Genomic DNA, 24,764 nt, shown 5'->3' on the forward strand with positions numbered 1-24,764 from the left:
TTTATCATTATATTTACTATCTAGTGTTTCTCGAAAAATGTGAACACTGATTCTTCTCTGTGATCTTGTGAAAAAGATTAAGAATAACTTGTTTCTTGCCATTAATGGTGTTCCAAGTGAATGTTTCACTATGAAGCAGGAAGCAGTGTCATCCATTTTCACATTCATATTAACAGCGAGAAAATGGCGTTTACAGAGTGCGTTGCTGTACAAGATTTTTGAAATAAACATTATGTAGCTCAAGTATGATTAAAAAAACATTGATGGCTGTTAATTATTCAAAATGTCTTAACGTTGCATTTACCGTGACACAGTAATAAGATGTCTACTATGTAAGTTGGACCTACTTCCAAGAGCAGAACATCACTAATGTACGAGAGCTACAGCTGCTGACCAATCATTGTGTTTACATCAGACTTATTCTTAGAACAAAGTATAGCTTCAATGGGCAAACTGATCTCTTGGAGGCAAATGGGTATGGAATATGAATGATGCATGAATGAAGATATTGTGGTCTTGAGTCTGAAGACTGATGGATGCAACACTCCACACTAGTACACCCCACCTCTTCACCTATGCATAACTACCACACAACCTACACCCTACTGTTTGGCCTGTTTACTGTAGTTGTAGATTGGTCTCCCACTACAATTTTTACCCCCCCCCCCCCCCCCCCCCCAACACACACACACACACACACACACACACACACACACACAATTACTTCCACTACCAAATTCCTTGGTACCTCAGTATGTGTCATATCAACTGAGCCCTTGTTTTAACCAAACTGTACCATAAATTTCTTTTTTTTCCAATCTGATTCGGCACTTCTTCATTACTTATTCAATATACCCATCAAATCTTCAGCATTCTTCTAGAACCACATTTCAAATGCTTCTACTCTCATCTTATCTGTGCTGTCTTCCACACCTCTCTTCTGCATAACATACAAATACCTCCAGAAAAGAATTTCTAACATTGAAATTCATGTTCGATGTAAAAAAAAAAACCCATTTATTGCTATTACCAGTCAGCATTTATATCCCCTCTACCACCACCATCATCAGTTTATTTTGATGCTCAAATAACAAAACTCACCTACTACAGATGGTGTCTCCATTCCCTAAACTAACTATCAGCATGACCTGATTTAATTCCATTATATTCCATTAACCTTGTCTTACTTCTTCTGATGTTTATCTTATGAACTTTTTTCAAGACATTCCTATTCCATTCAACAAATCTTTAAAGTCCTTTGTCATCTTCGAGAGAATTACAATGTCATCGACGAGCGTCAAAAGTTTTCGTTTCTTCTTCCCGAACATTAATTCCCTTTCCAAATTTCACCTTTGATTTCTTCAAAGCTTGCTCAATGTACAGGCTAAATAATATGGGGGTAAGCTATAACCTTCTCTATTTTCTTTTTCAACTACTTTTTTCATTTTCTTAGACTCTTATAAATGCAGTCCAGTACCCTCAAAATATCTTTTAGTCCCATTAACATTGTCAAAATCTTTCTCTAAATACACAAACGCTATGAACACAGGTACGCATCCATTTCTTCAATATTTCATATCAATATTTTCCAACAATGACTTAACATTTTGATAATATTCAAATCTTTCAATGACTACCTCCTTTAGCATAGGAATTATTACAGGATTTCCTGAAATCTGAGGATATTTCACTTGTCTCGTATCCTGCACACCAGGTCAAATAATTTTGTCTTCTCTGCCTCCTACAAGTGTCTCAGTAACTATGAGAATACATCATTTAGGCCAGGAACCTTGTTTCCACTTATGTCTTTCGGTGCTCTGTCAAATTCTTCACAGTGCTGTATCTCCCATCTCATCTTCATTTACTTCCTCTTCTCCTTCTATAATACTGCCCTCAAGTTGGTTTCCATTATAGACCCTCTATATACTCCTTCCTCCTCTCAACTTTCCCTTCTTTGTTCAGTACTAGTTCACCATCTGAGGTCCTATTCTTCATACAGCAGCTTCACAGTTCACTGAAGGTGTCTTTAACCCTTTCACTGGTGTGGATGTGTATAACATGTCCTGTTGCACTGTTCACCAGGTCGTGTGGACATGTATACCAATGCCACTTGGTTTTTGTATAGTGCACGTTACTTTCACATCACGGTGAATAAAACATGTTTTGTGTATTTATCATGTAACATGTGTGCTCACAGCTTGCTATCATTTGCAAAGAAAAAGAAAAACTTGTTTTGATATCTCAAATCATTTACGAGATATGACGATTGTTACGACCACGATTTGTGATTCGCAAGAATATGAATGGGCATGTTACTCATGACTATCAATCAGATGTAAAATCTAATAACTTGAGAATAAAATGAGGTATCGTTATGATGATGATGATGATGATGATGATGATGATGATGATGCCGATGACGACGACGATTGGTTTGTGGGGCGCTCAATTGTGCAGTTATCAGCGCCCATACAAATTCCCAACCTTTGCTCAGTCCAATCTCGCCACTTTCACGAATGATGAGGACAACACAAACACCCAGTCATCTCAAGGCGGGTGAAAATCCCTGACCCCACTGGGAATCAAACCCAGGACCCTGTGCTCAGGAAGCGAGAATCTGCCCACGAGACCATGTGCTGCGGACTAGGTATTGTTCTGCTCTCAATTCTAAATATCTTATCTACGTTTCATACATTGCAGAGTATGAGTTACAAATCAACCAAACGCAAAGTTTACACAATGCATTTTTACCACAGCAAAACCTTTCATATTTTATGAATGTCTCGCTTAATTTGACGCAGTGCTGTATGTATGATGGATAATGAAAAGGAATGCAATTCTTTATTGAGCAAAGATATCAGACTGTAAGATGTGCAAGAATCAAATTTTTTTTCACCTAATAGGTTTCCAAAAATCGGATGATTAGCATTTCATTGTCAGCCAGAATGCAGTCTCTCAGCACATGCACAAGCATTTGGTAAGCAGTACAGCCATAACAAACGCCATCCTCAGCACGGAATGCAGAGAGAATGCTTGTAGCAGTGAAAGGGTTAATTTTCCTATGGGTGGTAGCTATCTTGCCCCTAGTTATGCATGCTTCAACAGCCTTGCATTTTTCCTCTACCCATGCCGGCCTAGGCAGTTTGTATTTTCTGTCAACTTTTTTTTACATTTATATTCCTGTTCGCTTTCATTTGCTGCATTTTTATAGTTTCTCCTTTCATCACTTAAATTCAGTATCTCATGTGTTATTTAGACATTTTTACTCAACCTTGTCTTTCTACATTTGTGGTCCTCTACTGCTTCCCATATTTCATCTCTCAAAGCTAACCATTTACCTTCCATTGTATTCCTTCTCTGTTTTAATCCAATCTTGCCTAAAGCATCCTCTGAAACTCCCAATAAACTCTGCTACCTTCAGTTTATCTAGGTCCCATTCCCTTAATTTGCTACCTTCTTGAAGTTTCTTCAGTTTTAATCTACTGCTCATAACCAATAAATTATGGTCAGACTACAACTGTCCCTGGAAATACATTACAGTTTAACTCTGGTTACAAAACCTCTGTCTTAACATTATACAATCAATCTGAAACCTTCCCATGTCCTGCACTATTTCCACGTATACAATCTTCTTTCTAAGTTTCCATGGTTATTAACGAATGCTCTGTGCAAAATTCTATGAGGCAGCTTCCTCTTTCATTCCTTTACCCCAGGCCATGTTCTCCTATTATATTTCCTTCTCTTCCTTTTTCTACTACCAAATCCCAGGCACCCATCACAATCATGAGGGCACACTGAAAAGTAATGCTTCTGATTTTTTTTTTTTTTTTTTTTTTTTTTTTTACAAGAAAACTCTTCAAGCTTTTTTAAATGAAACATACGTCTGTATTATTCGTGTCTACATATTTCTTTCTCAACATAGTCACCCTGGCAATGCACACACTTCTCCCAATGAGAGAGCAGATTGTTGATAGCATCACTGTTGAATGTTTGACTTTGTTGCCAGAGCCCCAACCTCACTTCTACTTGCATCGCTTCACCACCACCACAGTGAAATACATGAAGGCGTTTTTTAGATTTTGGAAACAGATGAAAATCAAGATGAAGCCAAGTTGGGACTGTATGGAAGATGATTGTTAACAATCAGCAAAGGCCTCGGACTGTTGTACATGTCACAGTGCTCCAAGTGTGGATGAACTCTTCAAATTCAAAACTCGTTTACAGCATGCTGTTTCTCATGCACCGTTACACACTGCAATGTTTCATGCTACAATTTGGAGCCCTCTAAGTGGCAAAGAGCTGTAAATATGTAGACATGAAGAATAAAGATATTCCAGTAAAGCTTTGAGAGTTTTCACATAAAAAATTGAGAGGCATTACTTTTCAGCACATGCTCTTATATTTTTGTCTCCATTACAATCTCAGTAAATTCCTTTAACTCATCATACATTATTTTAATTTCTTCAGCACCTGAAAGCCTAGCTGGCATACAAATTTTTTCTATTATGGGGGCTGTCTGCTTCATGCCTATCTTGGCTACAATTATGTACTCACTATGCTGTTTATAGTGGCTTACCCACATTCCTATTTTCCTTTTCATTATCAAGCCTACTCCATCACTACCCTTGTTTGAATGAATATGATGATGAAACTGAAGGCTGATGAATGCAATACAATATGAGCTGACATATGAGGCTGGAGCAGAAGTTTAGAAACAAGTGAAAGCAATCCTCAATGCCCTCCACCACCTCCAATTCTCAAACAGGAATTGTGGGAAATTTTCAGTTTTGAAAACTTAACTGCCTGCATATCACACAAATACTTTGCCTTCAATGTTTTATCAGATCTTGTGCAGCAGAGAAGTGCACACATACCCACACATTTGCTTTTGCAAATTCATGAATATGCCATCATTCCACACTTATTTCTTTTCTTTACACTATGGTAGTATTCAAAGTAAGCCATTCAAGGTCTCAAGCTCTACTACCCTATTAAAAACATTCTCCGAAACTATCACAGTTGCTTTAAGACACATAAGCAGGATACAGATTATGCATAAAATATGAACACCACAAAAATCATCTGTACATTTATTACACATATTCAGGAGGACATTAGTTGTTAATGCAATTCTAAAGCAACTTTGTTAAAGAGTAGAAGAATGTATTTACAGAAGTAGTTTTAGAGATGCCAAACATTTATACAATGGAAGCTACAGCATTAACACATCTCACAAAACCATTTGTGTGAATTACAGATACCAAAAACTTATACTGCAGCCGTTCTTTTTACACCAGAGGAATAAGAGAGCATGGGAAAACATTTTAAAACCAGCCCAATTTAGTTTGTTTATCACCAAACAAGAATGATATAACAGGTTATGAAACGAGACACAGGCTCAAACGGAATTACTCAGTTTACAGTTACGACATTTTCACTAATTCAGCAGCTCTGCATATTTGCCCTAAAATTGGTAGAATAGTGAAACAAAATAGGAGCATTATATCTTTCCTTGTTCTATGAAAATAACAATGAATTTAGTCTAAACCTAAATCTCTACTGTCCAAAATACACACACACACACACACACACACACACACACACACACACGCGTTAACATAAGCAAGTACCTGATCCTAAGGCAGCTGGTGAGCCTATGGTCCCAAGGCTGCAGCTGCTGTTGCTGTATCCCAACGAGTTGGCCAGTGATGCAAACCCACCACCTACACCTGACCCTGACTGCAGCCCTGTACAAGCAGCCAACCACCATGTTAGTTTGTACACACACTGATCTCTCTAAAATATCACTCCCTGTGATAGTAAAACCACTTACAAATTAAAGTGTTTCAACACAATAAAACTACACTGAAATTCAACAACAGTTTCAAAGTCTCACGGTGGCCTTTTAACTGAAGCCACACAACTACTGAACAAGGCATACCTCAAAATAATATAATCCTTAGGTAATTTTGCACTGTAAGTTTGCAAGTGTGAATTATGAGTTAGACATCTGATGTTCTTTTAATATGTATACATTTACTTTAAGAATCAGCACCATTCAGTTAGTTGTGATTAATACTACACAGGTGTGGCAGTAATTTTGAAAGCAAGTTTAGTACTATAGTGCATCACGTAAGTAACAAGTAGAAAACCACAAAGGTAATAAACCAATGAGGAATTAGGGAACTTTAGGAGCTCTTATGAAATACCAATCAAAAACATACACAATATCCTGACATACATTAAAAATACGATGTATTTTCCAACAAAATTACAGACCACTTTGAGCGCTTGTTTCAAAAAATTAACCAGTATTAATTGATTAAATGAAACTAAATTGTGGGTTACAAATGACAACATACTACTGTGCAAAACCAACATATGTTTTTATTTAACATCACGGGAGTGTGTTGACAACTAATTGAATTACATTAGAAATTGTATTGTAAAATTCTAAACGACTTCAGAACATCAAAATCAGTGTTTCCAAGGAAAAAACTTATTCCTTCCAGCAAGAAGATTGAACTACTTGTCAAGAGAAAATAAGAAGAATTAATAAAGAAATTTCTAGGTGAAGAACAAGTTCATCAAAGAGCTTGAAATTACAGAAACTTTTTAGTAACTCATTTACCAGGTGTAGAAGTATGAAACCGGAATTTCCCTATAGATGGTGCTAGCGGTCAGTGTAGGGCCCATGAGATCGCGCCTGCAGTGCCACCTGCTTCCTGTAATGGCTGACTATGAATGTCAACACACAATAACCCAAGTTCCACACATCAGTATCTGTTTCAAATGCGTAAACATGTCTAGTTTTGTGCCTAGGAACTATGATTTGTGCACTGTATTGGTTTCCTGTTATCATTTGAAGAAAACTGCTGCAGAATCACATCAAATGCTCGTCGATGCTTTCGGTGAACATGCTCTCAGTTCAAAAAATTCAAAAGTGGTGATTTTGACATAAGAAACGACAAGCACGGGAAACCACTGAAATAATTCGAAGGTCACGAATTGCAGGCCTTATTGGATGAAGATTATACTCAAACCCAACAGGAACTCACAGAACAATTTAATTTGATGCAGAAAGCTATGGGAAACCAATCAAAAACACATTAAATATCCAGACATAAATTAAAAGTACAATGTATTTTCCAACTAAGTTACAGACTACTTAGAGCACTTATTTCAAAAAATTAACCAGTATTACAAATGACAACATACTACTGTGCAAAACCAATACACACACACACACACACACACACACACACACACACACACACACACGAGGAGGAGGAGGAGGAGGAGGAGGAGGAGGAGGTGGTGGTGGTGTGCGTCCATAAGCTGTGATTAGGTATCAATGTGGAAGAAAACAAGAAATCCAAGCACTTGCATTACATTAAAACATAAGAAAACTAAAACAGGACTCAAATGGCTCCGAGCACTATGGGACTTAACATCTGAAGTCATCAGGACATCACACACATCCATGCCCGAGGCAGGATTCGAACCCACGGCCGTAGCAGCAGCGCGGTTCCGGATTGAAGCGCCTAGAACCGCTCGGCCACCACGGCCAGCCTAAAACAGGACTTGGACATTTACTATGTGAAATGCAAGTTCAGTGTTTTAACCACTGTTGATTTAGTATGAAACACGGATATTGTGAATACAGCAGTGGCCCCAATGACCAGTGAAGATTTGTCTGGAGACATCCCAACAAACAGTGGTGGAATACCAGCCCGACTGTCACACCCTCCCACCCTCCCGACAACTAGTGAGAAAAATGGGTTCCGCATGAACTGAATGAAACACTGCAAGTAAATTTAAAGACCACTTATGGAATGTTGCTCGACAGATACAAAAGAGTTGTTTCTCCGTTTGACAGGTGATAAAAAATGGATATATTTTGAGAATCCTAAGCATCGTAAATCAAGGGTGAATCCAGGTAAACCACACCAGCCACTGCAACACCAATTCAATTAGGAAAGAAGACAATGCCCTATGTTTGGAGGGATCAGGATGGTGTCATCTATTACGAGTTGCTAAAACCTGGTGAAACCATTAACATTGACCACTACCAATGGCAAATGATCAATTTAAATTGAGCATACGTGAAAAATGGTCAGAACATGGAAAAAGGCAACACAAAGTCATATCTCTCCATGATAACGCTCCATTATACACAGCAAAACGAGTCACGGAAATGATCGAGGCACGCTCACTTGGGAAATACTGGGCCATGCGGCTTACTCTCCATGCTTTGCTCCGTCCGATTATCACCTATCTGCAACACTGGGACACACACTCACTGAACAATGCTTCAGTTCATAGGTAGGAGAAATATATAAATAGCAATGGAGATTATTTTGAATAAAACATTTTTTATCAGTTTCAAATGATTTGTAGTTATTGCATCCAAATACAGGTTTCATACTTCTACACCTGGTATTTCAGTAGTAGATAATTAACATTTCCTCGGTGGACAGCCTAAGGTTTTCAAAGAACAGCATTTCAAAACAAGATTTTAATTTCATCTACATCTCGCATATCCCCAAGAGATGTTTCGAACATTATCCTGTCCACTGAAAGTTAGCTAAGTTTTCACATCTTTGGGCTGGAATCTCACTGACTGGAGTAGACTGTTCAGTGATGAGTCCCACTTCAAACTGAGCCCCGATGACCAGTGAAGATACGTCCCAGACAGTGGTGGGATACCAGCCTGACTGTCACACACCAAACAGCTCGACAACCAGGCCATTTCTTTTCATAAGAGGACTTCTTTGGTTGTCACACATTGTACCCTTACAGCACAGTGGTACCTCGATGATATTCTACAACTGGTTTTGTTGCACTTTATGGTAAGGCGTCCTGGGCTTACATTTCAGTAAGATAATGCCCACCCGTACACTGTGAGAGTTTCTACTGACTGTCTACGTGTTTGCCAAATCCTACTTCATCCAGCAAGGTCGTCATATCTCTCACCAATTGAAAATGTTTGGAGCATTATGGGCAGGGCCCTCCAACCACCTTGGAATTTTAATGGTCTAATGTGCCAAAAGGACAGAATTTGGCATATCAATCAGGAGAACATCCAATAGCTCTATCAATCAATGCCAAGCTGAATAACTGCTTGCGTAAGAGCCAGATGTGGGCCAATGCATTACTGACTTGCTTAATTCATGAAGCTCTTTCCATTGAATAAATCATCAATTTTTTCTGAAATTGTAATCATTTGTTTGTCTGTGCATGTACATCACATCTACTGATTTCCGCCCCTTTAGAAGATTGTTAAATGTGAATTCTGAGGTAGATAGATACAGTGAAGTGAAATACAAAATGAGAAATGAAGAGGTACTAAAACTGGGTTGAGTGACTAAAGGAATTTATTCAGTAAGGACAATAAAGTAAAAGAAAATTAATTTGTCAGTACATCTGGTGATGACTGGCTGGATAATAAATGTTACAGTAGAAGGAATTAAACTGATTAAAGGCAGAAGGATAATGAAGATGTAAGTGAACAACCGACATTAGTTCATATATAAAAGACACGGTTAGCCTACACAATTCACTGGGTTTCAAAGCAATGCTTACTGATGAGTATACAATGTACAAAGATGGGTGATGCATGAACAGACATATACACTCACCCAGTTTAAAAAACCAGCCTCTTGGCTCGCATTTACGCTAAATGGCAGGCCTGTGGCAGCACTTTACAAGATGGAGCCAATGCAGGAGTAGAGTTTTAGTTTGTCATAATATGAACAGTGTTCGTCGGTATGAGAGTTCAATGTGTATTTGTATGCAAATACAGGAAAACTGCATCTGGTCATCAGAATATTTTGCAGTGGTCTTAGCAGATCAGGGGTACTGGCGGTCAGTATAAAGCGAAAAGCACAGGGCAACTGTGAGTCTCAAGAGGAAATTGGGGAATGCGTGAAAAAGATCTCTGTGCACAGCCCACAGAAATCAACCACTTGTGCAAGCCATGAACTGGGTGTGTAGGAATGCAGAGTCTCGCGGCGATAACATTGAATAACTGCTTGGCTGAAAGCTGTGTAGTTTTAAGCAATTGACACAATTGGAAACCCGAGAGCATTTTATTCCATGAACTGGGCATTCTCCACAAAATAGTGTGGGATGTTTCGAGGCAGCGTTTGCATTTCAAACTCTGCCATCTACAAATGTTACGCCACTTGACTCCAGACGACTACGGCCACCAACTTTTGTACCTGAATGCACCATGCTATAGAAGATGATGGCTTTGCAGAAGCACTGATTTTCAGCGAGGAGGCGGCTTTCCATCCATAGGGAAACGTGAATCATGACATAGTGAGAGTGCAGGGTACTGAACTGCCGCATGTTTGTGAGGAGCTGGAAAGGCATTCATCAAAAGTGAATTTCTTCTGTACCACATCCAAGACACACGTGTATGACATCTTTTGCTTCACCAAGCAGATGGTGACAAATTTCATGTACTTGGACATGTTGCAGTTGTGGTTGTTGACACGACTGACTGCTCACTGCTCACTGCTCACTCCTTGACTTTCATCCTTTAACAGGATGAGGCTTGATCACACTGGAGCACAATTGTCTGTACCTTTCTCAGCCATATTGCTGGTGGGGCACGATGGTTTGAGTTATGTTCCTCTGTTGTCATGCCCCTCCAGGTCACCAGATAAAACATTGTGCGATTTCTTCCTGTCGGATTACGTAAAGGGCAAAGTTTATGTGGTGCCAATGCCAACAACTCTGCAAGAACCGCAGGAACACATCACTGTTGCTGTTATGGACATAGATTGAAACATACACGGATGAATTGGATTACCACCGGATGTGTGCGAAGTACCAGGAGTACACACATTGAACATTTGTAAAATGTATTTGAAACTTGGAGTGTACCTGTCTTTTTATGTACCACCCATCTTTGTAGGACATATATTTAAATAAACAATGTTTTAAAATCCTATGAATCATTTAGGCTAAGCCTGTGCAACATAATTAAAAGGATGAGAAAAAAGAATGGTGAACGCTGAGCTTGCTGTGTATATCTATCGTAGAGCTGTTGTTGTTGGGCTCTGTAATATATTAAAACACTTTGGATGAAATTAAACAGGTTCACTTCCAACTGCTGAAGAAATGCGAGCTTGGACTTCACAGGCAGATGCTACAGAAGAGAGGCAAGTATCTCCTTCCTCCATTTTCATTTGCACCTTAATGCAGTGATTGAGCTTACGCTTGACCAGTCTGTACTGACCTCCAATAGTAGTTCCATTTGATGCAGATGAGTTGTAGAGAGAAGGCTGCTGATTGCTGTTGTAGATTGAGGCTGAGGGTGGTGTTGCAATCTGCTGAGGTTGACTGCCCAGTAACCTCATATTACTTCCTGAAATATGACATGAGTATATCAAATGCAGAACAAATAGAGCCATCTACTGGAAGAAACTGATTATTGTGGAATTCCAAATTGCAAACATGGTGAAATACCATCCACCATGATGGTGAGAACTATTTTATACAAATACAATCTATTTTATACAAGAACACTTACAAGATGCACTACAGCTGCTGATCTTCCTCCACAAATTGAGAAAGAATACAACCATATTGTTTTTCCCAGGACCTTTCAAAAATGTTTGAAGATGTTCCTTACTCAAGAGTAAAAACTGCTAATGATCAGTTTACTTAATAACAGTTGAATATGTCTGTCCATCTTTTTATACATTACCACTGGATGGAGCTCCTGAGATGTGACATAACTGTTTTAGAATTTGCCATTTCTTACAGCTGAAACAATTGCAGCCCAGCACCTGCCCGAGTAGTTAGTTTAGATCGAACATTTGATGCAGTGTTGTGATACCAACGGAAATTTCATTTTAAAGTTTTCCTAGGATTATGCTTTATGATTTACCTAATGTCACAACTCAATACCTATACCTCAAATAACTTTGATTAGCTTCTGAGAGCCAATCACACTCAGGAATTTTTTTAAAAATTTGTTTGCAGACAATGGATTTCATTAAGGTTTAGTGAAATAGATTGTTGTTCCAAGAAACACTGCTGCATTGGACAAATGATTGAAGAGGATCACATGACTTCTTGTGGGTGACACGTTCTTTGTCATGACAGTATAGTCGACCAATGACCTCAGCAGGTTGGTCCCTTAGGAATTCACACACAGTATAAGCAATTTTGCAAGAACATTTAGCTACAAAAAATTTGTGCTCCTAGTGGATTTTTCACTATTTGACCAAAGCTCAAACCTGACTGTTGTTATCTTGGGTATTAGTAACCACTTGAGTTGTAATTAGTCTTTTATTATGGAGTAAAAAGGTCTTGAGCTTTTCCGCTCTGGTGTTTTAGTCAATGTTCATCTGGAGACGTGGTTTTTAGTGGCATAAAACTTGTAGTGATCCAATAATAAAGGACTAATACACAAGATGACTATTCATAGCTGTGATTGCCTAAGACATGGTAAAAAAATTCAACTTGGTAAATGCAAAATCCTTATACAACATTTTCACAAGAAAAGAAACTTCGACATATTCATATAAAGCAGACACAATGTAGCAATAAAATCTTTAGGTGCGTCAACAAAAAGCAAAAGTAAAGAGAGACTTTCTTCAGTTACATTGGCTGTTTTGTAACCACTGCTTTAGAGTAGAACTACACAGTAAACATGGACTGCGAGCAGCAAGTACTGTACCACCTACATCATCCCAAAGAATAGGGGAGGAAGCTGATAGGTACTTGTGTACATGAGAAAATTGATCCGTATGTAAATGCTTGGAGAAATTCAGACTGTCTTTATATTCTCTGTCATATCACAGATTAATTTCTTCGAGCTTCAAATCTATGCGAACAGGGCACCGGATGCTTTATCACACAAACTAATAATAATTAAAGAAAATGACAAATCTACATTTTCTTCAACAAAGCTACAAATGTCACATCCAGCTTTATGTCTGCAATATCTACACTTTCATAGAGGGAAGGGGAGGAGGGGGGAGGACACAGCATGAAACCTTACGGTCTCCTTCTTTGTGACAATGTCCTCTCTTACATGGAAGGTCAAAGATGTAAAGGCAATTGGTTGATTATACTGTCATGACAAAGAACGCGTCACCCCAAGGAAGTGTGACAGACCATTACTGTTTACATTGTAAGTAAATGATGTAGTAGGAAACATCCAAAGATTGTTTGCTGACAATACGGTTGCCTATAAGAAAGAAGCAACACCAAAAGATAATATCGATTTGCGGAATGACCAACAGAGGATTAATGAATGGTGCGGTCTCCAGCAGTTGACCCTGAACATAAATAAATGTAACGTATTGTGCAAACATAGGAAAAGAAAACCACTACTGTACAATTAACAAACTGCTGGGAACCTTATCTATCGTAAAATATCTAGGAGTAATTATCTATAGCAACCTTAAATGGAATGATCACATAAAGCTAATAGTATGAAAAGCAGATGCCAAACAGATTTACAGGAAGAATCTTAAGGAAAAGTAATCCATTCACGCAGGAAGTGGCATACGAGTCACTTGTTTCACAGATTCCCGCGTACTGTTCATCTATCGGGGATCCTTACCAGGTACAACTGGTACAACAGAGAGGGAAGATCCAAAGAGTGGCACTTTTCAAAAAGGGATTGTTTAGTTGGAGCGAGACTGTTACAGAGATGCTCAACAAATTCCTTTGGCAGATGTTATAAGAGTGGCGCAATGCATCATGGAGAACTTTGGTACTCAAGTTCTGAGCAAGCACTTTCTGTGAAGAATTAGACATGTTAATTTTTCCACATACATCTTACAAAATGAACAACACAAGATAATTCAAGAAATTAGAGCTAATACAGAGGCTTATCAACAATCATTCTTCTCAAATGCCAGTAGTGAGTGGAACAGGGAACTGAGGGAAGGTAGACGATCAGTTAGTGGTACCATAAGTACCCTCCACTACACACTGTTAAATGGCTTGCAGAGTATGATGTATGATGTAGATGTGCACGTGAATGATTATTTGGCGAAGAAATACATCATTAATGTCTCATTGCTCATGTAACATGACTTATCACAAATTCTTGGATACACTTCTTACTAAATGTCGTTCAGAAATGTCAACACTAAAACTAAAATTTACCTTATGTACTGTAACATGATTGTACTATGCCACATGAAAGTTATTATTATTATTATTATTCATGAAACCTCCTGGCAGATTAAAACTGTGTGCCCGACCGAGACTCGAACTCGGGACCTTTGCCTTTCGCGGGCAAGTGCTCTACCAATATGATATGCCAGGAAGTTTCATATCAGCGCACACTCCGCTGCAGAGTGAAAATCTCATTCTGGAAACATCCCCCAGGCTGTGGCTAAGCCATGTCTCCGCAATATCCTTTCTTTCAGGAGTGCTAGTTCTGCAAGGTTCGCAGGAGAGCTTCTGTAAAGTTTGGAAGGTAGGAGACGAGGTATTGGCAGAAGTAAAGCTGTGAGTACCGGGCGTGAGTCGTGCTTCGGTAGCTCAGTTGGTAGAGCACTTGCCCGCGAAAGGCAAAGGTCCCGAGTTCGAGTCTCGGTCGGGCACACACTCTGCTGCAGAGTGAAAATCTCATTCTGGAAACATCCCCCAGGCCGTGGTTAAGCCATGTCTCCGCAATATCCTTTCTTTCAGGAGTGCTAGTTCTGCAAGGTTCACAGGAGAGCTTCTGTAAAGTTTGGAAGGTAGGAGACGAGGTACTGACAGAAGTAAAGCTGTGAGTACCGGGCGCGAGTCGTGCTTCGGTAGCTCAGTTGGTAGACCACTTGCCCGCGAAAGGCAAAGGTCCCGAGTTCGAGTCTCGGTCGGGCACACAGTTTTAATCTGCCAGGAAGTTTCAGATCAGCGCACACTCCGCTGCAGAGTGAAAATCTCATTCTGGAAACATCCCCCAGGCTGTGGCTAAGCCATGTCTCCGCAATATCCTTTCTTTCAGGAGTGCTAGTTCTGCAAGGTTCGCAGGAGAGCTTCTGTAAAGTTTGGAAGGTAGGAGACGAGGTACTGGCAGAAGTAAAGCTGTGAGTACCGGGCGTGAGTCGTGCTTCGGTAGCTCAGTTGGTAGAGCACTTGCCCGCGAAAGGCAAAGGTCCCGAGTTCGAGTCTCCGTTGGGCACACAGTTTTAATCTGCCAGGAAGTTTCATATCAGCGCACACTCCGCTGCGGAGTGAAAATCTCATTCTGGATTATTATTCATTTTGAGAAATTCTGCACTTAATTTTTCTTATTTGTAATAGCTTGCCAAATCTTAACATTCTTTATTACATGCCACATTTGCACTTCCTATGCTGAATATCTTTAAGTGAATTAGTGTATCAAAACACACTGCTTCCCCAAGTATGAAGACAACAGTCTTATTGTTAGTTCAATCATATTCAAAATGTTTTCCTACGGCAGAGTGTGGGCAGTTGTCTTCAAAGCTGGAACCTCTGCCTTTTGTGGGCAAGTGCTCTACCGACTGCACTATCTATATGACATAAGACTTGCCCTCGCAGCTTTCTGCCAACGCTTCCATCTCCTACCTTCCAAACTACACAGAAGTTCTCTTGCATACCTTGCGGGACCAGCCTCTCAGAAGAAAAAAGTAAGTTTGCAAGGTAGGAGATGAGCTACTGGCAGAAAGCTGTGTGGGTGGGTTGTGAGTTGTGTATGGATATCTCATCCAGCAAGATCAATGGGCTGTGTCCATGTCTGGCACACAATTTCACCTTCCAGGAAGTTCCATAATCAAAGCATACTTGTACTACTAGAACTTGCAGATGACTGCAGATATATTTTGCAGTTATTACACTTAGTGCAGGGTGTTCCAAAAAGAATATACATATTTCGAATGCATATATTTATTAAACTTTAAGACATACGAATATGAAACTTTACACACACATTTACGAACCTAGCAAGTTCAGATTACCGATGTTCAATATGCCCTCCATCAGCGACATGATACATCAATACAAATTCCTCCAATACTCGGGCAAGCATGTCCTTAGTCACTGATGGTGTGACAGTATGGATCCGGTTCTTCAACTCTTCCAGGTTCTGAGAGAGTGGTGGTACATAAACGTTGTCTTTAACAATACCCCACAGGAAGAAGTCAAAGGGTATCAAATCCAGTGACCATGGAGCCCAGCTGAGACATGCTACATCAACAGCTCTTTGATGACCAATCCAACGGTTCAGTAGAGTTTCATTTAGATATTCACGCACTTGACGACTCCAGTGAGGTGGTGCCCCGCCTTGTTGAAAAACGAAGTTGTCTTCGTGCAACCTCGGAAACAACCAGTTTTGTTACGTAGCGAGATACTGTTGATCATTAACCGTGTTTCCATCAAAGAAGAATGGGCCGTAAACACATGATCAGGATATCGCAAAAAAACACATTGACTCTGGGCAAATCTCGTACATGTTCAATGGCTGCATGTGAGTTCTGTAGGCCCCAAATTTGAACACTGTGTTTGTTTAACTGACCACTAACATGGAAAGTTGCCTCATCACTGAACACAATGCATTGTACAAAAGTGTTATCATTGTCAATAGCATCAAGAATCTCGTTACAAAATGCCACACGTTTGCATATGTCATCAGGATGCAGAGCTTGTAACAGCTTTAACTTTTACAGCTTTAACTTTTACAGCCTCATAACGAACTGGCGTCCCAAAACACGCAAAATTATTGTTGTAGGCATTTTTAACTCCCAACTGGCATGACGAGTTGATTTTGAAGGACTACGTTGGAAAGCAGTTTGAATTCGTGCAACATTTTTTTCAGGAACAAGAGGGTGGCCAGGACTCTTTCCTTTACATACACATCCTGTAACTAGAAACTGTCGATATCGTCTGTGAATGTTCCACCCATTCAGAGGATCAATTTGGTACCTCAACCTGAAATGTCTTTTCACTGTAATCACAGAATTGCACTTCACAAACTCAAGAACACAAAATGATTTCTTCTGCAGAGTAACCATTTTAAACATATGATGGTTACCAAGCAAAACAGAGGACAACTGACATCTAGCAGCTATTAATATAAACTAGACTACGTACTCGTTTCTCCAATAGCCAAGCCGAGGTGCAGCGATTGATAGTTTGGACAAAATGATACTTTGTAATACATATATTCTTTTAGAAACACCCTGTACTTCATATGATGTACACCTAATTTAGTTTTCTACTGCATGTGTCACAAACAGCACTGTATAAATGTTTCAATCTAAAAGGCTGGGGCACTTACCAGGGGTGCCTGTGTTTACTATAACAGGTGCAGGTGAGACTAGCCGCATTGGAGTGGCACTTCCAATACCTCGTACATTGCCCATAACTATTGATCCTTGATCGTAGTAGGCAGGTATTACTTGATACTGTCCTTGCACCTGCTTGTTAAGAAAGATTATTAAAAGATAACAATATAAAATTATACAGAACAATTCAATGAACTTAACATATATACCACTATTTTCATTGTTATACCTTGCAATTTCAGGGTTATTGGGTGACTAATAATTTTAGTACTGGTATTAATACTCAGCTAGAGCTGCAATCTTAGTAATCTAAATGCACCCCACATTGCAGCAGTTTTATAAAATCGATACATGCTGACCAAATTAATGGCTACAACATACAAAATGTCAAGAGTCAAAAAAAAAGGGGAAGAAGAAGAAGAAGAAGAAGAAGAAGAAGAAGAAGAAAGAAAGAAAGAAGATGATTTTGAACAAAACAATAATGATACATTCAGCACATATTAGTTCTGACCTTTTCCTGGACTGTCTCTTGCCAAACAGTGTGTAAGAAATTTACATTTTCCTCTTTTGCATCACCTATCTTTTCTTCAGTCTTCATAATTTTCTAACCTTGTCCCCCCTGGCTTCAACTGCATACAAGTTACACACACATCTCCTCCTCACCCTTCTCTGACAATCCCATCCCATGCCCCTCTATGTCTCTCCATCTCCCCATCACTTCATTCCCCAACCCCTATCTCTCTATCTCTTACTCCTAACACTCCTTCTGTCTACCTTTTCCTCCCCATCTCATCCTACTCCCTCTCAGTATCTGTCAAATCTCTTCCTACCACCTCTCTCTGCTCAACTATGCCCATCCAAACTTTCAGCCCCTGCAATGCATGCCAATACTACCCACACAGATGCGGGGGTAAGTTCTTTTGTTTCTTCCTGACACTTCAGCATTAAAATTTGTAACTAGGAGATTAATAAACATGTCTTCATGAAAGTCAGAACCTACAAATTTTGGGGGCTCTACCTGAAATAAACTGAACATGTGACAATACAGTTTTGCCTGTGATGTAGCAATGTGCAATGGTGTTGATTTTCAATCTATGGTAAGGATTCACATTTTAACTACGATTGGTAGTAGCAGAGTATTGCAAGTAAAACGCGACTAAAGGAGAAATAGCCGGCGTGGGATGTGGTGTGTGTGTGTGTGTGTGTGTGTGTGTGTGTGTGTGTGTGTGTGTGTGTGTGTGTGTAAATCCACACATTAATTTTCAGAACAGTTCAAGATGACAGAAGAAAGTCAAAATACTTCAGAGAATTTACTTGTTTTACTTTTTAATCAATAGCAACTGAACTTGATGCTAAGAAGTCATTTACTAAAGCATCATTTTCAGAAGTGGAGTTAGGGGCAATATGCAAAATAGTATGTCTAGCTAGTAGGATGAAAACAGAAATGACTACCGATATTTGTACTAATTTATTCAACATTGACAAACTTTGGGTGAAAAATGATAACACAGAATATGAAGAGGAAGATCATGATACCAATGATTAAGAGGAGCATGCAATCCAAATGGATAGCGAGACAATTTAGGAATGGGCAACAAAGCAAAAAACTATTCCCACCGTGTTCACAAGATATATGTAAATCTTCTCTGTCATTTCTAGAGTGTTTTGCAGGAGGAATTTGATGTGAAAACAAGATCCGTCAACTGCTTATTCACCACAGGACTACATCGGAACAGTCTCTCCAAGAATATTTTCTCTGAATGGAGGAAATTGCCAGCCATGCTGATATTGATAACAACTCGCTATTTAAGTACGTAACTGACAGGACAGAAGACAACTCGGGCACACTTCTACTTCATAGTGCTGGAAGTGTAAAAGAGGAAAGAGTCTAAGGAAAAAATGAGGCATTACGAAAGAGCTGTGAAGTCATTGCCAAAAAGAAATAATAAAAGTTACAGAAATGAAAATTTAAACTTCAGTAGTAAATATGCTAAAGACTCTATGTTGTTGTGGTCTTCAGTCCTGAGACTGGTTTGATGCAGCTCTCCATGCTACTCTATCCTGTGCAAGCTTTTTCATCTCCCAGTACCTACTGCAACCTACATCCTTCTGAATCTGCTTAGTGTATTCATCTCTTGGTCTCCCTCTACGATTTTTACCCTCCACGCTGCCCTCCAATACTAAATTGGTGATCCCTTGATGTCTCAGAACATGTCCTACCAACCGATCCCTCCTTCTGGTCAAGTTGTGCCACAAACTTCTCTTCTCCCCAATCCTATAAATCCAATAAAGACTCTAAGTAACAGAAATACTGAAAGTGCAGCTTGGGATCCAAACAAAAAGTGTTTCAATTGTGGTGCCTGTGGTCATTAGGTCAAGCGCAAAGGCAAACGACACTTCAGCTGCAACACTTTTGGCCATATCTCAACTGAATGCACGAAGAAGAAGAATAACTGAAAAGCGGCAATGAATGCAAACACTGTTAACAGAGTATTAACAACCGTAAATTTTAAAATGTACAAATAAGTAACCGATAACTGACTGGGGCAGTCAACTTTATTTATTACAACAGGATGTTTTTGAAATTATGGATCCTCGAAGTTTGCAAAAGTTTTGACGGGATTTGGGAAAACTTTGGTTCTCCACAGGGTGTTGTACAGGTACTGTTGGGATTTATGATTTGAAAATTGAAACAAATTTATAAGTTTCTAGACACACTATGAATTTAGAAATGGTAGTTGGAAACTACCTTCTACATCAAATTGGAATATCAATAAACAAGGGTACAGTTACTTTTGGGATGCCAGAAGAGGGTGTACCCATATAGCAGACAAACCAGGATTGGATACTGAAAGCCCTGTTAGTGATGAAACAAAGGAACATATAGAAGATTTAGTGACTAGTTACACCCCAACAAAGACAAAGTCCACTGATTTCAGAATGGAGACTGTTGTAAGAGAACAACTGAGAAAGATATTGTTGGCAGGCAAGTCTATCTAGATGTGGTTTGATCGGGGAATAATAGCACAAAGTTCATCTGAATATGCTGGCCATGTAGCAGTTGTAAGAAAGAAAAATGGAGATTATCGCATCTGTATACACTACAGAAAATTAAACAAGATCACAGTGAAAGTTTGTTACCCATTGCCCACCATAGAAGATCTTTCAGATAAACTACAAGATGCATTTGTGTTTTCCACACTAGACCCCAAGAATGTCTCCCTCCCCCCCCCCCCCCCCCCCCCCCACTTGATGTTGAACAGGAAAGTCATAAATATACCTCATATCTGACACATTCAAGGCAGTTTCAATTCAGGAAAGTTCCATTTGGATTATAAAATTCACCTGTTGTGTTCCAACATTTTGTTAACACTGTTTTTGGGCACTGGCTCAAGAGAACATAATATTTGTTAATATGGACGATATTACAATACCAACAGAGTGATGAGGCACTTCAACAAATTGCTTTAGTGTTAAAACCTGAAGCAGAATATAACTTGGAAATTAATTTGCAAAATGGCAGTTCCTGAGTGGAACTGATGAGTTTCTTGGCTGTGTTACACAGTGTGGACAAATCTAACCTCCTTCGCAGAAGACAATAGCTGCTCAAAACTTTCTAGAACCTAAATCTATTGCAGCAATAGATATAAAAGGATACTTTAAAAAGTATATCAGTTTAACAAGTCACAGCTGCAAAATACTAACGCAGATTCTTTACAGATGAATGGAAAAACTGGTAGAAGCCGACCTCGGGGAAGATAAGTTTCGATTCCGTAGAAATGTTGGAACACGTGAGGCAATACTGACCCTACGACTTATCTTAGAAGCTAGATTAAGGAAAGGCAAACCTACGTTTCTAGCATTTGTAGACTTAGAGAAAGCTTTTGACAATGTTGACTGGAATACGCTCTTTCAAATTCTGAAGGTGGCAGGGGTAAAATACAGGTAGCGAAATGCTATTTACAATTTGTGCAGAAACCAGATGGCAGTTATGAGAGTCGAGGGACATGAAAGGGAAGCAGTGGTTGGGAAGGGAGTGAGACAGGGTTGTAGCCTATCCCCGATTTTATTGAATCTGTATATTGAGCAAGCGGTGAAGGAAACAAAAGAAAAATTTGGAGTAGGTATTAAAATCCATGGAGAAGAAATAAAAACTTTGAGGTTCGCCGATGACATTGTAATTCTGTCAGAGACAGCAAGGGACTTGGAAGAGCAGTTGAATGGAATGGATAGTGTATGAGATGAGATGAAATGTATAAGATGAACATCACAAAAGCAAAATGAGGATAATGGAATGTAGTCGAATTAAGTCGGGTGATGCTGAGGGAATTAGATTAGGAAATGAGACACTTAGGAAATGAGACACTTAAAGTAGTAAAGGGATTTTGCTATTTGGGGAGCAAAATAACTGATGATGGTCGAAGTAGAGAGGATATAAAATGTAGGCTGGCAATGGCAAGGAAAGAGTTTCTGAAGAAGAGAAATATGTTAACATGAGTATAGATTTAAGTGTCAGGAAGTCATTTCTGAAAGTATTTGTACGGAGTGTAGCCATGTATGGAAGTGAAACATGGACGATAAATAGCTTGGACAAGAAGAGAATAGAAGCTTTTGAAATGTGGTGCTACAGAAGAATGCTGAAGATTAGATGGGCAGATCACATAACTAATGAGGAAGTATTGAATAGGATTGGGGAGAAGAGAAGTTTGTGGCACAACTTGACTAGAAGAAGGGATCGGTTGGTAGGACGTGTGTTGAGGCATCAAAGGATCACCAATTTAGTATTGGAGGGCAGCGTGGAGGGTAAAAATCGTAGCGGGAGACCAAGAGATGAATACACTAAGCAGATTCAGAAGGATGTAGGTTGCAGTAGTTACTGGGAGATGAAGAAGCTTGCACAGGATAGAGTAGCATGGAGAGCTGCGTCAAACCAGTCTCAGGACTGAAGACCACAACAACAACAACAACATCTCAAATTCTCTGCAACTGCTAACTTCTTAGCAATTTACTGAGAAATAATCAATAATATAAGTTTGAAGATGAGCAGAGGCAAGCATTCAACATGCTCAAAGATCTTCTTTCATTGCGAATACAAAACCGAGCTATACATAGACGCAAGCAAAGGAGGTTTTAGAGCAGCGTTATTACAAAAATCTCCAGGTGAAGATAAGATAAGAAGATAAGCTGCAGCCAGTTTTGCATACAAGTAAGAAAAAAAAACACCTTAAGAGGAAAAAAACACCTCAAGAGGAAAAATGCCGTAGTTATGAGCTTGAAGTTTTAGCTATTGTGAACGTCTTAAGGCAATTCCAGATGTAATTACTAGTTTCGTTTCAACAGGCTGCACTGCATTCCAAAACACTATCGATAAAAAGGACTTATCACCAAGAATATCAAGTTGAGCTTTGTCTTGGAAGAGTGTTCTTACACCATCAAAGACCGATTGATTCTAGGACGAAACACATACATGCCTTAAGTTGCTGTGAGAACATACTGTCTGGTTTCGCACATACCTTAATAGCTACAATCAAAAAAGCTAAAGAGAAAGATGATATTTAGCAGTAATCAAGAGCATTCTCAAAGAACAGCCTTAGGACAACTTTTCAATGACAAATGGAATTCTTTTCAACTTATATGTCTGAAGAGACACCTTGGTGGTTCCATGCGCTATTCAATGTGAAATCATCAAGTTGGTGCATGAGGAAGGTCATTATGCAGTAAGGCAAACTGAAGAGGAAGTAAAAAGAATATTATATACCAGATGTGACTGCCAAATGTCATAGTGTTACCTCCAATTGAGTGAAATGTTTAACTGTGAATAAGAAATCAGGAAAGAAAGGTTTCTTCTGTCCCTTTTGGGAATTCAGTCCAGGTAATTACTGATAGAGAGGCTTGCTTTCATGGAATACTGCATTACAGATGTAACTGAATACATTTTAACAACATGACTTCCTAGAGCCAACGGACAAACTGAGAAGATCAGTCCTCCGTTGGCTGAAATCATTGCTAAGCTTAGCATTGAAAGCCCAAATGAATGGTATAAGGTGGTACCATCAGTTGAATGTGCCATAAACTCATCATACCACAGAAGTATTGGGAGAACACCATTTAAGCTTTTGACAGGAGTTAAGATGCACACACAAACTGATCTTCACATCACAAAATTACTATTACAAGAAATTATTGATTCATTTGAAGAGAGAGACAGTAAACAGAAGGAATATGCTAAGCAACAAACCAGCATGGTGCAAGACGAAAACCACACTAGCTTCAACTTTTGCTGGAAGAAAGCCCCCAAGTACAAAGTTGGTGACCTGGTGGCAATGAAACAAACACAAACTGGACCAACATTAAAGCCGGCGCGATACCTATGGTGTGTGCTGAGAAGGTGATAAGCACATAGGTCCCAGGACAACAACAACCTGTGCCGAGATTACGCGACTGTGGCCAAGTGACTACTCATCATCCAAGTTATACGATTGTCACGAAGACCGAATGTGGGATTCGGATGGGGGATTTAAAGGGTTCCCTGCCAATAAAACTGGTGGCACGCCAGAGAAGCTAAATGCTTGACTGACTTTTGCGTATTCGTAGATAAACAATATACACAGAAAAAAAGAATTTTTTGGTTAAGTTATTTTGTGTCTCTTTGGAAGTTCAGTATTACAGTTTGTAACTAGGAGATTAGTAAATAGCTCTCTCACATTTTATATATATTTGTTTGTCCTTTTACCATTCAGTTCAACACCATCGGAAATGTCAGCCACATTACAGAAACAATAAATACATACATAAAATGTGTACAAACTAGGATATATCTCCTGATGTAATCAAAAACTTTAGAGAAAACCTCAGTTCCCCAATCATGCTGTAATCACCAGTAGAAACTTTAACCATCCAACAATAAACTGGGAAAATTACAGTTTTGTTAGTAGTGGGCATAATAAAATGTCCTGTGAAACTTTCAGTAAACGCTTTCTCTGAAAACTACCAACAACAGATAGTTTGCAACCCCACTCACGATGGAAATGCATAGGATCTAATGGCGAAAAACAGACCTGACCTCTTTGAGTATGTCCACATCGAAACTGGTATCGTTGACCGCGGTGCGGTGGAACAATTATTAGCAAACTAGAAAGGACAACTAAAACAAGCAGAAAAATGTCTATATTCAGTAAATTAGATAAAAAATCATTAATGTCATATCTCAATGAGGAACTTGAAACTTTCAACACAGGGCAGGAGCATGTAGAGGAACTCTTGCACAAGTTTAAAAGAGTAATTGACCATGTACTGGATAGATATGTACCCAGTAGAACAGATCATAATTGGAGGGAACCTCCATGGTATACACTTACTGTAAAGAAACTTCTAAAGAAACAGATATTACAACATAACAGGAGTAAAACAGAGTGTAGATAGAAAGATGCTGAACGAAACACGTTTCGCTGTCACGAGAGCAATGCGTGATGCAGTTGATGACTACCACGGCAG

The 24,764-nt window shown here is 39.2% G+C and overlaps 1 protein-coding gene across 3 annotated transcripts in view; it reads right to left on the reverse strand.

The window, feature by feature from the left end:
- Positions 1–24,764, reverse strand: part of LOC126458466 (pumilio homolog 2) — a 642,319-nt gene that overhangs the window by 36,512 nt on the left and 581,043 nt on the right. For 2 of the 3 annotated variants that reach the window (XM_050095540.1, XM_050095539.1), the window contains exons 10-12: positions 17,264–17,405; positions 11,249–11,377; positions 5,631–5,747 (exon numbers count right to left, since the gene is read on the reverse strand). In XM_050095540.1, coding sequence (XP_049951497.1) covers positions 5,631–5,747; positions 11,249–11,377; positions 17,264–17,405 — 388 coding nt within the window. The remainder of the gene's footprint in view (positions 1–5,630; positions 5,748–11,248; positions 11,378–17,263; positions 17,406–24,764) is intronic. The other variant, XM_050095538.1, reaches the window with a different exon arrangement.

Source organism: Schistocerca serialis, chromosome 2, assembly GCF_023864345.2.
Source record: "Schistocerca serialis cubense isolate TAMUIC-IGC-003099 chromosome 2, iqSchSeri2.2, whole genome shotgun sequence".
NCBI classification, from domain to species: domain Eukaryota; kingdom Metazoa; phylum Arthropoda; class Insecta; order Orthoptera; family Acrididae; genus Schistocerca; species Schistocerca serialis.